General features: G+C 36.9%; 1 protein-coding gene across 3 annotated transcripts in view; it reads left to right on the top strand.

Moving 5' to 3' along the window:
• Nucleotides 1–13,995, top strand: part of FRMPD4 (FERM and PDZ domain containing 4) — a 424,326-nt gene that overhangs the window by 398,598 nt on the left and 11,733 nt on the right. For all 3 annotated transcript variants that reach the window (XM_074147668.1, XM_074147683.1, XM_074147675.1), the window contains exons 6-11: nt 4,557–4,661; nt 5,834–5,941; nt 9,063–9,194; nt 11,320–11,439; nt 12,219–12,355; nt 13,541–13,667. In XM_074147668.1, the coding sequence (XP_074003769.1) occupies nt 4,557–4,661; nt 5,834–5,941; nt 9,063–9,194; nt 11,320–11,439; nt 12,219–12,355; nt 13,541–13,667 (729 nt within the window). The remainder of the gene's footprint in view (nt 1–4,556; nt 4,662–5,833; nt 5,942–9,062; nt 9,195–11,319; nt 11,440–12,218; nt 12,356–13,540; nt 13,668–13,995) is intronic.

Genomic DNA, 13,995 nt, shown 5'->3' with positions numbered 1-13,995 from the left:
GTAGATTAGATGGATTGGATTTTCTCAATGCCTGCATTAAAGTAAGGTTTGACTATTCCCTGCCTCACAGGTACATGTTTTATGGGTATGGGACTAATAATCAGACTGTAATTGCCATCTAAAAATAGTAAAATATAAATAATGCAAATAGTAAAATATAATTGTCTATTGTAGATCACCAACTCTTAAGAGAGAACCTAAATCTGACCACTATTTCTGCAATTAAATTTGTGCCAAGAGTCGTACAAAGAAATATTCCTGATGATGATCTGTCAGTGCCCTGTGGTTATAACAAATTACTCCATGGTAAAACTTCTCCACATTATTGCTTCCGTGTCCCTACCTGCTCTTCTACAATGTTCTTGTGAGCCAGTGAGGTTGTTCCAGCTTTGCTCATAGCTATGAATGGAAGTATTTACTTTGCCTTTGGGCATTATATACTGTTCCACTTAATAAATTTAATTCTTCCTCTTATTCACATTTTATTTGCTTGCTAAATTTTGTCGCATATAATTGCCTTCAGGGATGGACCAAAAAGTCAACATATTTTTGTGGTCATGCAATTTTTCCTTATTTCCTAGCAAACATAGTATCTCATATTAAACTAATAACTAATTTTAAGTATCAAACTTAAAATTGATTGCATATATACAATTTGTGGCTATTTAAAACTTCAGGATTTCTGTAAGATTTTGACAGTTATTGTCACAAAGTAGGTTTCCTTTTCACCTTGTGATTGTCCCATAATGCTGCCTTGTTTCATTTCTTTGTGGTAGCTCAGTACTACACTATTGTCTTCTGAATGCTAAATCCTTCTTTTTCTTGAGCATGAGTAAAGGTTTTGTTGTTGCCTCACCTCTACTGGCAAGAGCACTCAATGGGGCTTTTGCAGCAAATAAACACCATTTCACTTGGAATCTCCCCCAGATTACAGTTTACCTGCAAAAACAGACAAAGTACTAGACATTCTTATTTTCATTGAAAAACAGTTTCCCTCAAAATGAAGGTTATTGTTTCTAAGAGCTATTCAAAAATGACCTGCTATAATGTAGCTGACAAAAATAGAATCTAATTTTGAAAAGTCCAGAAAATTAGAAAAATAACATTTTTCAAAAAGCGTCCTCTTGTTATAGCAATCTCTCATGTTTTGACCCCACTGATGGGATGCCCATTGATTGCAGTCCCTTGTAAGTAGCATTCAAAGGAGGAGCTCAGTCTTCACTCTCATTTTCTCCAAGCAAATCTCTGTTCAGTGCTTCATTTCTCTTGTTAGCAGTTTCTTCAGGTAGTGCTGAAATGATCAGCTAATTTTTTTCTAAATTCTGCGTAAACAAATAAAAATTATTTAAAGTCCTGATAAATTTGAGCTTTTAACAGGAAACAGTGCTTAGGTCAAACAGTGGGAAGTTTGTGGATTTTTTAAGTATTTTGACTCCTTGTTAAAATGTGTCCCCTCGTTTTGCAAAAGTCACTCTAATTAAGCTGTTTTTATCTGTGACAATGCAAATACTTTACTTGCAGTGATAGATGTTCTGCATTAGTGTAAACACCTCCTGCTTAAGGTCATTAACTGAGGATAATGGCTTCCATTTGGCTAAAAGACCAACTATCAGAAATAAATGAACCTGGCGCTCTGAGAATCATTAATTGATAGCATTCTTCGCCTACAAACCTGAAGACATTAAAATAGAATAGATCAGCACATCATCTTGCTGATGCTTTGTTAGACCAGCAAGCTTCGACAATCAAACCCAACTGTTTTCCTAGGTATTTGCCGCACTCTTTTGAAACAGTTGCTTTCTCAAAGAGAAAACGTCAAGTGCCAAGTTGATGCAGAAGTAGAAACAATGAGATTGTGCAATTAAATGCAAAAACTGTGCTATTACTCAAACCTTTAACCAGCAGAAAATGTTCCCCCAAATACCTGGCACTGCTGTTCTAGTTTTTCTCACACCCCTGCTATATAGTTTGAATCTTTTTAGAAAGCAGTCTGTTTCCAGGCTCACCCAGAGTGTCTGGCAAAGGGCCGGAGTCCTGACCACATTTCCACAGCAGAAGTGGGAAGGGAAGGAAGCCTCACATTTTTATGGCAGACCATGGTGTGCTCCCCTGGCTGTGCAATATGTACATTAGACCCACGTCCTTAAGGGGTTCTTGAGAACTTGTATATGTTCACATCTTTCCATTGTGTTGGACTCCTCTACCACATTTTTGCAGTAACATAATTTAAGTGTATAAGCGACTTTTGAGGTTGTAGAGAGGAAAAGAGAGAGGCTGTAGAGAGTGACAGAGCCACATAGCGGTGTGCCAGATTTGCTGTATGGGAATAACCTTGCTAGAATCCGGAAGAAAATTTGGCAGTCTGCCTGTAAAGAGAGGCCAGACTGGTGACTCATCTGCACTAAGAGCAAACAACTGTAAAAAGCCTCTTCCAGCAAGAAGAGTAAGTGTAAGCCACTCTTTTTCCCCCTTGCCCTTACAATGGAGAGCCAGTAGCCTGCTCCTGTAGTTGGGCTGTCCCAATCAACAGGTTGCAGTCCATTATTTGGTTGCTGTATAGATTGTCCCCCTTTACACTGCACCAGGGAACTACATGGAGAGGAGGGAAATTTGAAAAGGCATGTGTAGAATTACTATGTTAAGCATGGTATTATTGTATACTTGTCTTTCTAGGAATTCATCTCTAGAGTACAACATATAAGCATGCTTCTTCAGCATTTCCATGTTGTCCCTTCTTGCTGAAGAAGTGTTTTGGGTCCCCTGCCCTGAGACGTTAACGTTGGTGGTTTTTTTAACTTTTTTCCTTTCTTTCTTTTTGGTGGTTGTTTCAAATCTTTTTGGGTGACCTTCTCATTTTTCCACACTTGGGAAGCTGAGGTTGGTTTCATCATGGGTTGAATTTTCTGTCATTTACTGTTACTAGTTAAAGAGTTGTATGGTCATAGCTGCTAGAGAAGAGGTAAGAAAGAATTAACTGTAAAAGTGAAGAAGCGTTCATTTTTATTTCTTGGTTTTATTTTGTGCTCCAGGAATTACCAAATGGCTCTGATATTTCCTGGGAGAATGTGGCATCTTTCATTCCTTGTTCACTGGTTGATGCTGAGCCTATGGTAATAGTTAGCACGTTTTTGATGTGATAATAAATCAGTGGCATACAGAAATGAGCTAAAGACTTCTTCCTGCCAGTTTCTAGAAACAAGGCTTCTGTATCACAAAAAAAAAACAAAAAACAAAAAACCAACCAAAAACCAAAACAAAACCCCAAACAAAACCCAACACTTTTCAAGCAGTTTCAACAGAGATCAGGGGCAAAAAGAGCATGTGGACTTGGACTACTCCATCCTTCCTGCAGATTGTTAGTCAAGTCAAGATTTGAGTGATGGTGACAAGACTTTATGTGTTTACAAGGACTGCTGTCATGCCACGTTGATAATAGGAAGTTATTTCAGGATCATTATCACTAATGCCTACGCTAATTTCTCACAGGCAAAGCAACATGAATTAGTCTTTTCAGTATCCAGAACCAATAAAGCCACTTCTCAGGATTTAGAATAAGATTTTAATTCACATTTTACTGAAACTAATGGACCAAAACCTGGCCCAAAGGAGCCCAGTGATTTCCAGCCAAAGCCGGAATTTCTTCCATTGCCCATTACCATGGTTATGGAGTTAGGCAGTGCCAGAAGCTCTGTGTTTGTAACTGACCTGAGAATAAAATTGCCTTGTTTCTGCTGCTTAAAATGGAAATGCTGTTGACTGTGAATATTTAATTTGTTACTAAAAATGGATTCTTAGTCAAACTTCTCAAAGGGAGACAGATTTTTTTTCCAGGGACTGAACACTTGATCACAGGTGAATCCATTGAACAATGTAGTAGGTAAAAGTCAGTTAGGTCCCAGAAGAAAATTATGAATTTTTCTGAACTTCTAATCCATGAAGTTCCAAAAAGTGTCTCATTTCTTGTAGCCAAGCCTTTCACAGGCTTGTGCAGGGGATACATTCAGGGAAACCTGCTAGTCTGCATGGGCCTTTTGGTGGCTCTAATCTGTGTTTTTGAAGTGAGCTAATACAGGAGACACCACTGTACTTGGAGAGCTCTGATACTTTTTCTTGGAAAAGTTGTGTGTGTATCTATATCTGGTGGATTATAGATTATTCAAAATTCTTCCGTTCAGTATTTGAAGGAAGAGTCGCTGGCTTATCACTGGTCAGTGTCCGTTCATGAAAACAAGTTTGGTTGACAGCACTTGTTATGGAAGCACTACAAGGAATCTGTATGTACACCGACAGCCCTTCTCATCGCTGCAGTCTGACAGTGGGATAGCTTTCAGTATGTGCAGTATGCATCAGTGATTCTTTAAGTGTATATGCATATGTATTATCTCGGGACGCATTATGGTTCAACTGTATTTCCATTCTTCGGTGACTGGTTTGCAAAGTGTTGCTGTATATGTGGAGCTCCCAGTGTGTGAGAAGCAGGGGAAACAGCTGAAAAAGGAAAGATAGGTTTTAAATTGAAATTATGTGATATATCTTGTCATCATTTTTCCTTCCAGTCTCCTAAATCAGCTTTTATTAGTGCTGCAAAAAAGGCAAGATTGAAGTCCAATCCTGTCAAAGTACGCTTCTCGGAAGAAGTAATTATCAATGGCCAGGTTTCGGTGAGTATTCAACTATTTAACCTCAGGAAGGACTGAGCATTTCATCCAAAGGTATGCCTCAAGGCTGGAAAGTGAAGGGATTATATGGTAGGAACAACAGTGATAGCGTTGTGAAGGGAAGGGTTTTTCTATTTCAGAAGTTTTTAAAAGATCCGTTTTTAAAGTCCATTGGGCCCATGATATTGTGAAAAATTTGTCCCTTCTTAAAATAAGATTAAAATGCTAGTGAATGCATTTTTGTGGTGATAGCATATATATGTCTTCCTTTATAGTCTTGATAATGCTTGCTTGGGTTTTTTTCAGGGCAATTTTGTAACAGGAAAACTCATAAACTCAAGAGAAGTAGCATGTCAGGAAAACAGATTAACGTTACCTTACAGACCTCTTTCAAATTTGTTTTGTCTACTTGAATTTCTTGTTTCCGGCCCTCAGGCAAAGTCAGCTTCCCTTTGAGAGGCATGGAACTCCTCCTTAAAAGTGAACTCCTGGCTCATTTTCATGATTTGCCAGAATATCGTTCCATACTGATGTCTTTATCCAACTGTCTTCGAAATATAAATTGATACTGCATTTTGTCAAAAGCATTTTTTGTTTTGTTTTGTTTTTTAAAAAAAGCCTTGTTTCCCTTCCTTTTTCCTGTTTATTTTACTATCCTTGTTACAAATCATCACAGTTAAGTAGCAATATTATACATTACTCTTCTTAAATGATGACAGATACTAGCGTTGAATATCCAGCTATAAAGAGAATGTACATCATCTTGATTGTAATTCTTACTAATGAATCTGCAGTTCCTGTTTTGTAGATTGAAGACACTATATAGCTAGCTATATTCAGAGAAATAATAGTCTATTTTTCTGTTTTATCAAAAATATTTCAACTTTAGAGGTAGCATTTATTGTCAGAGAAATAGTATTTAGGGAAAGCAAGTACACCAAGCCAGACATAAAATGTATGTGAACAGTCATATTTTTCCAGGAAAGAGACCTATAGAGTGCAGCTGTAATGAGCATGGCTGGACACTGACAGGGTATTGCTAATTCTGCTTTCAATTTGAGCCAACACACTCCTTTTCAGATGTTACCTTTCCATCTGAAGGATATCTTTTTTTGTAGAACAATGCTTAGATTTCCCGTGTTACATGTAATCTGATTCACTAATTTGCTTGGCAGGAAACAGTTAAGGACAATTCACTTCTTTTCATGCCAAATGTTCTGAAGGTGTATCTTGAAAATGGACAAACCAAATCTTTCCGGTTTGACTGCAGCACTTCAATAAAGGTAGGCTAGATATACCTTGGTATGCAATGCCAAGAATGCCAGTTACCTTTTTTCAAGACCTTCAGTAATTATAATTTACTTGGAATGCTTTAAGAATAAAATTACTACTGTGTTCAGTTGGGGCTGGACTCATAGTTCAGAAATAATGAGGTTTTGGTCCATTTTTCTGCTGCTAAAAACATGTCGTATTGTCAACAAAGAAGATGTAGAAGTGATCATTTTAATGTGCCTGGTGTGCAATTAAAATTACGTGGTCCTATCATTTTGATATGCTGCCAAATGCTAGCGTGATTTGTCAGCAAAAGTCAGGAGCTAAGGAGATTAAGACATTGGTTGCTAATTGAATATCATCTAGCTTGTCATTCAGTGACCTTGGGATGGGATATTGTAGGGTTACGCTGGTGATAAATTGCTCGTCTCAGTGTAATGCCCTCTATGCTTTCCATAACACATATCACATAGAGAAATAAAGAGGTGAAGCCCTGGCACACAGCTGAGGCTGCTGGGGAGTGTCTGTGACACTGTTTCATGTAGGTTTTTGGACCAGAGGTGTTGTTGGTGTCTGTCTGTGTGTGCCGTGGAGCAGCGTAGCAAGCAGAATGACTAGCGTTGTTGGGCGTGCTTCGAGTCTCTCAAGCATTTTTGTTTGGGTGGGCTAGTTTTAGCACAGATTGGTTACCAAATCTAGTTCGCCGCATGGTAGCATGCATGCTTGGGACACTGAGACAAGAGAGATGCAAGGGTGGGAATGATCAGTGAAGGCTGGGGATGCAATTTTCAACTGCACTGGCAAGCTTTTGCTGGCTTTAAGGGCTTGTAAAGCTATGCATATTTGAAGAAAGACTGCTTTTCTGCTCACTGTGATTCAGCAGTGTGCTCAGTTAGAAGCGCAAGAAGAGTGATTTACTAAGGTAAACAAGAAGAAATTTACTCCAGTGTGAAGGAAAAACAGATATTGAAGTTACACTTAAAAATTTGCTGCAATATCTGTTTGTAGTTCGTACATATAACTTAGGCATAAATTGAGTGCAGGTAATGGGTACAAGCCTCCACTCTACAGCCATGGGATACTGAATTCCTTCAGTCCATTTGAGAATTTGCTTGGGTGAAGAATTAGGAGACATGCTTCATGCAGATAGTTAGGCCTTCATACCCTTCTAAAGCCCACAAGCTCACTTTCCAGTATTATCTTTTATGAGCATAAAAACAACCAGCCTGTTCCAGGATATTTTGTCTCTGAAGACCAGTCTTTGGCCATCATATTACATTAGTTTTCAGTAGTTCTTTCATGGGTATGTCATGTACTGTAAGACCATATATCTAATCTGAAGCCCACATGGGCCCAGCAATGTAGCTATATTGGTGTTGTAGGCCTGCGTTGACCTTAGTCATTCTTTTTGTAGGAATAATTCCCTTTGTATCTAACTCGGGCAATTATATATTCTGTAGCCTGCAAAGCTGTGTATTACATATTCATGTATGTGTGTGTATATTCCTCATTGTGGATGGCTGACTGTGGATTGCTGCTTCTTTTCTTAAACTGAGGTGAAATAGATGTGCCCCAGTTGATTCAAGGCAAATGCAGGTTTTTTCCGCCCCAGCATTCCAGTAACTCACTGCTTAACAACAAGGGTGCAACCAGTGCCTTACCTGCAGTCCTTGCTTTCCTTATCGCTGGGAGGCAGCACCTGGGCTGACACTAAGTTATCAGAGGTAAGGATAGGCTAGCAAAAAATTTTGTTTGATAATTCAAGGCCTATGTGCCTTAGCATCATATTTTAAAAGGCCTAAGACAGGTAGTGGAAAACAGTGTCATTATTTCTTCCTCTTAAAAACTTACATTTAGTACTATGACTCTTCATGTTACTGTTATACCCCTTGTATTTGAGCATAGTTTAGTATAAATAAAAGTATAAATAAAAAAAAGAGTATAAATAAAAGTAAATTTAATGTGTAAGCAATAAATTCCCCATTAGTCAGAACACTATAATATTAACGTCCATTATTTAGAGTGGTTGCTTGCAATCCATTAATACTGTCTTATATTCTTTACATTTTACAGAGTTGTTTCCATCCTCCTACATACATTTTTCATCCTTCCACAAATTTGGTGTTGATTTTCCATAAACACGTTGTAATTGATCAATTAATCTTCCTAAATTATGTTAAAACATGTGGATTACAATTCATCCTTAGTGAGTCCTATCCATCTGGATACTTATGTATATGTAAAAATCTTTTGGATGGATAGAAATGTTTTAATCTTTTCACCAGCATAACGTGAAACTATTTTTAAATGATAGGTTATTATGGTTGGTTTTTTTTCTACTACATTCACTGAAGCAAAAGATACCTTGCCAGCTGATATTAATACTCTGCATGTATTTACAAAGAGTTATATGAAATTAAAGTAACGATTGGTTAAATGGTTTTGTGAGGAGGTTTGTTTAGCTGTTATTTTAGAAACAGTTGTTCTCAAATTAATTACCCTTAGACATAATCCAATGTGGAAAAAAAAAATTCTCTAAAAATGGGTTTTCTACTGTAAATTAAGATGGTACCTGAATTTAGAGCTATTGTTCTGCACAAGTATCGTCATCGTTGACTTTTCTGACAGCGTTTAAAATTAAGGAATGTCCATTAAACACAAGTATCAAGAAGTGGACTTCAAAAAAATCTCTTGCCATAAAAACAAATAAAGGCCATTCATTTAATTTTTTTTGTTGAATATGTAAATTTGGTTTCTGCTGCTTGGAGGCCCTGCCCTAACAGTAAGTGAAGAGCAGCAAGACCATGTCTCCTTTGCTGATGGAGAGGTTTTATTTCCAGGGAGACAGAGAGATATGATTTAAGGCCCATACAAGTATAATTTGCGTATTAAACTGCACAGACATTTGTCCATTCACAGCAATTCCATGTTTTTCACATGCATGTCTTGCTGGGTGAATGTGTGTGATGTCCAGTATACTCGTGCAGAACAGGCACAAAACACAACCATCCTCCAGTTTAACATCTGGGCTTCCACCCTGTGCTGGGTACATGCAGGGTGTGTGGCAGGGAAGAACCGGGTCCCAAGTGTTTCATGAATTTAAGCGTATTTTATAAATCCTTTGTTAATTAGGATGTCATCTTAACACTCCAAGAAAAGCTTTCCATCAAGTGTATTGAACACTTTTCCCTGATGCTGGAGCAGAGAGTTGAAGGATCTGGAACAAAACTCCTTTTGCTACATGAACAGGAGACTTTAACTCAGGTTTGTGTAATGATATGTGAAAACAGATATTAATGGGACTGGTTAATCAGTAAATTATCCATCTTTTTAATTACTCAAGCGAGGTAATTGCAAGATTTATAGTTTGATACAGTCTATCAAATAGCAGCAGTATTCAGATGTGGTTGTAAGAATCAAGTTCCACAGAAAACAATTATTTTTTCTGTTATATAGGCATCATATTTCATTGTTTCATTGGGCCATTAAAAAGTATTAAAAAGTTCATTAAAGATCAGACTGAAAGCTAGACAGTATTTAGCAAAGCTTTTTTTCATATTGTATGTGGCCCAGCTAATAAATGTTCTCAACAGTCGGGAAATTGATGGTAACAATTCTGAGAACCAGTCTGCTGAAATTCCTTTAAAAACCTTATTTTGATCTTTGGTTCTTATCCGATTAAATCTGATTAAATCTGCATCTGGGTGACAGGAAATAATACTCTTTCTGATGAAGCCAAGTTTGGCTTGTTTACAGAGTGATACATTATGTCACTTCAGTGATGATGAATTGTGACCTAGAAAATGCTGATGTGACTTTCTTCCTTAGATCAGGGAGGTGTGACTAGAGGTAAAGTTGCTTCACTGTTCCCAGAAAAGGACTCTGATTTTAGCTTCTTATCATTTTGCCAAACTGTTTAGCCTGAAATTTTCCATGATATTTCCGTGTTTCAGGAGAACATTGGTACTTTTAAAATCTCACCTAAATCTGGAAAAAAAAAAAAAAAAAAGAGAGAGAGAGAGAGAGAGAAATGGCTTCTTAGATGAGACGGGGGAAAATATTTAACTTAAATGCCAGAATTCCCTTGATCATGTAACTAGAGTCATTGTAATGGTATGAAGGAGCTTAGTTTACCAGCTAACAGTCTTTCTGGCATTTTCTAACCTTTAAGCACTTGACTTTCCCATGTTAACATTCTTTTCTTGTGGGCATAAGGTACCTAATGAATGTACAATATCCAGAAATACTCAGTACTGGCTTTCCTGGGCTAGCTGTCTCTCTTTGAAGTAATTAGTAAAATTCCCATTGAAATCAGAAGGATCAGAATAAACCAACAGATTGAGCTTTTGAAAATCCCATCCAGAGCTTTTATTTATACATAGAGAGTATGTTTAGATTCTTAGGAATGAGATCAGAGACAATTAGAGATAAACATACATTTTGAAATTTGTTAGGGCAAGACAGGGATTTCATTGGAAATTTTTAAAAGTATAGTTTTATCAATTAAAGATGTTGATTATAAAGTAGTCTCTCTAACTGCATTAGCCTAATTAAATAAACTGCATAAACTACATTAATTCTGAGGGTTTCTTCTTTGAAGTTCCTGTAAAATCAGCAGTACTTTAATTTACCATTATAATGTTGCTGCTGACCATGACTTACAATGGTGTTATTGGATTGTTACCCTTTCATCCAATTATTCATTAGTTATGTGGTGGTCCCCCATGAATATACCAAGATTACGGTGTTACATGCTTAACAAAGTTTTGCTGACCAACAAGCAAAGTGGTCTTTTTTAATGTAATGGGAGAGATTTGTCTTGGCTGGAAGTCAAGGGGTAGGTCTCTTAATCCAGAACAACCCAGGAAAATTCAAAATACCTAATTTCTTACAAAGTGTCTAGTGGATTAAAACAATGAAGAGAAAGTGAGAATAATAGCTGCTAAGATATGCTTCACCTCTATTCTCAGATAGTCTGAAAAATAAAATGTGACCTCTCCCCAGAAACCTTCTAGCCCTTCTCATTTATGGGTATTTTGGTCCTGCTGAAGTACATCTCAGTTTGTATTTCACTTGGATGGTTTTCATTAAGGTCTGTTTTCTCTCTCCTTTCACTCTGGTTTTGAATGAGTGAATTCTGTTGCTTTGAGGTTGAGTTTGTATTGGGCAGTCATGCCTATATGAGTCTAAAAGTCTTTCCACAAGATTGTATAGATGATGTTCTTATGTGAAGAACTTAATACGGAGCCCATGGCAAAGCTCTTTGTTGGACAGAATTATTTTTCTTGCTACCACATGGCTCTGGAGCAGTGTCACAGTGCCCAAGACTACAGACTGCGTTGCATGACCAGAGTTGCCAAGCTCTGATATGTTTATTGCACTGTCCTAGGTGACCCAGAGGCCAAGCTCGCATAAGATGAGATGTCTTTTCAGGATTAGCTTTGTCCCAAAGGATCCCATTGATCTTTTAAGAAGAGATCCAGTTGCTTTTGAATATCTCTATGTACAGGTAAGTGAAAGCATGGCCATTGTTAGCATAAAGGAGAATACAAAGATAGGTGCACTCAGTGTATATATAGATTTATATCAGTGTATATAGAGATTTATATAATATATTTATTATATATATATTTCTATCTTCACATAGAGAAACATTGCTGCAGTAAATCCTGGTTTTTATTTCTGCAGCATAAAGCAAATGAATGCACTTGGGGAATGTGCAAATCTTTATCATCTACAAAGTCCTCTTCCTTCATAAGTCTCTCCAAATAGTAATGCTTTGATATCTTTCCAAAATATATTTGGCTTTAGAAAAGAGTGAAGCTGAAGTAATTGCTAATACTTACTTCTGGTACTGTGGTATCAGACAGAAATAATGTCTGAAAAGGAACTTCCAGTAAAATGGATGAGAAAACTGATGTACAAGCAACGTGGTTCTCCTGGGTGTCTCACCTGCTATCCTGAGTCCAGATACACAGGTACTATCCCAGCACTCTTTGTGAAAGAGGATTACCGTTCTCCCGAGGAAGGATGAAGAGAGCTTAGATCAAAACGCTCATGCCTTCTGCTCTTTGGCAGAAGTCCTTGTGTTCTTCAGAAGTGCCCATACCCTGGTGAACATCTGACACCTCTAAGAGCAACAGTCCTACCTTCAGCATGGTCCTGGTTCTGAGTTTGGGATTACTCTTTATGCAATGTTAATTTAAAAAAAAAAAAAAAAAAAGACTCTAATTTATTTTTAGTCCAAGATTTTTGAACTTGGTGCTCCCTCTACTGGTTCTTTGGCAGAGCTGTAACGACGTGGTTCAGGAACGATTTGGACCAGAACTGAAATACGACATTGCCCTGCGGTTGGCTGCATTACAAATGTATATTGCAACTGTGACCACCAAGCAAACTCAGAAAATCTCCCTCAAATATATAGAGTAAGTTGAGAAAGAAGTGTGTTCTTCAAAAATGAAACATTAGGAGTAACTCCTAGATTCTTTAAGGTTTTTTCTTTAGTACGGGTAATGCATGCACCAATTTTACATACATTCATTACTGCTGAAATTGATTCGGTGTGTTAAGACTTGTACGTATGGACCTTTTGGTCCATTTATCTTTTGGCCATCTGTTTCTGCACTTGAAATAGCGTATAAATGTAAATAAGATTAACTCATTTGCTTTCAATGATTTAATGGTCAGACCTAAGTTTATATGGTCTGAATCCTAAGGTTTTAGTAGAGATTATTATAGTGAGATTCAGATGGTTTCTTGGTTCTGAAGACTGTAGGCTCTTAGATTCTACTTGTAAGATTTCTTAGATATAGAAGTATCCCAGTAAGTACCTGTTTTATGTTAGACAATATGTATATGTAACTGCAAAGAAAAAGAAAATTTCCAAAATGCAACTGTGTGTACATCTGCTTGGATTTAAAAAAAAGAAAAACCACAGCAAAACGCAAACCCCAAAACTTTTGTTGTTGCTTAGTTTACTTGCAGAATGGAAATAATAACTGTTGCACACTCAATCTTGTAGACTTCATCCACCTTACTGATAGTCATGTTATATTGTATTGTATTAATGAATCAGCAGAAATAATTCTTTACAAGTGAAGAGTCAGTCTTCTATCAAAAGGGGTGCTTCAAGCAGAAAGAAAATCTGGTAAAAGGAGGGGGACTAGTTGTTTTTGAGGAGGGAAAAAAGCCCCATAAAATATAAGTGACAAAGTCAATGGTTGGCTAGTTTGCACATTCTAAAAAAAAGCCTAGAAAATAAAGTTAAATCTGGTATTATGTTGTTAAATCTTTTGTGATTTTAATTCTAGAATGGTACTTGCGTACGTAATTAAGTGGTGTTTAACAATACAGCATAGACTTTAAACATAAAAACTTAGAACTTCTTTTCTGAATGGCATGATGGAAGGGATAGAAGAGAGATTATATATGATTTTAAAGCATCTTTTTCATAAGTAATATATAGTTTCAATATAGAAAATATTGCAAAACTCTGGACTTGATCAACTCACCTGTTTTCAGATGTTCATTCACTTGGCTTCATAGTCACCAGTCTTTAGATAAATAATCATCACAGGAATGTGAAATTAAATATATGCCTTTTATTGCAGAAAAGAATGGGGATTAGAGACTTTTCTTCCATCTGCTGTGCTGCAAAGCATGAAAGAAAAGAACATAAAGAAAGCACTTTCACACCTTGTCAAAGCAAATCAAAACCTAGTTCCTCCGGGTAAAAAGGTATTACATTTGCATCTTAATGGAAAATATGTTTTAAAGAACAGAAAGGGTGGTGTGCATGGGAAACATTTAAAATTAGTCCTTTGGAGAAACACCTAGCCATTATATTTTCAGAGATACAACTTGTGGTGCTCAGTACAACATAGCGAAGAACAATTAAAAATTATTAATTATACCCCAACTAAACTATCTTCTTATCTTGAGAGTGCCAGAAAACTGGTTATTAATACTTCATTTATGATAAAGATATATATTTTTAACTCATTTAGTGCTTCCTGTTAATGGCAGACTTGTTAGGAAAGTTATTGTTCTCTCTCTGATGCTCTCA

The sequence above is a fragment of the Numenius arquata genome, chromosome 1, assembly GCF_964106895.1.
Source record: "Numenius arquata chromosome 1, bNumArq3.hap1.1, whole genome shotgun sequence".
Lineage (NCBI taxonomy): Eukaryota > Metazoa > Chordata > Aves > Charadriiformes > Scolopacidae > Numenius > Numenius arquata.
This window is presented reverse-complemented; position numbering and strand designations above follow the sequence as displayed.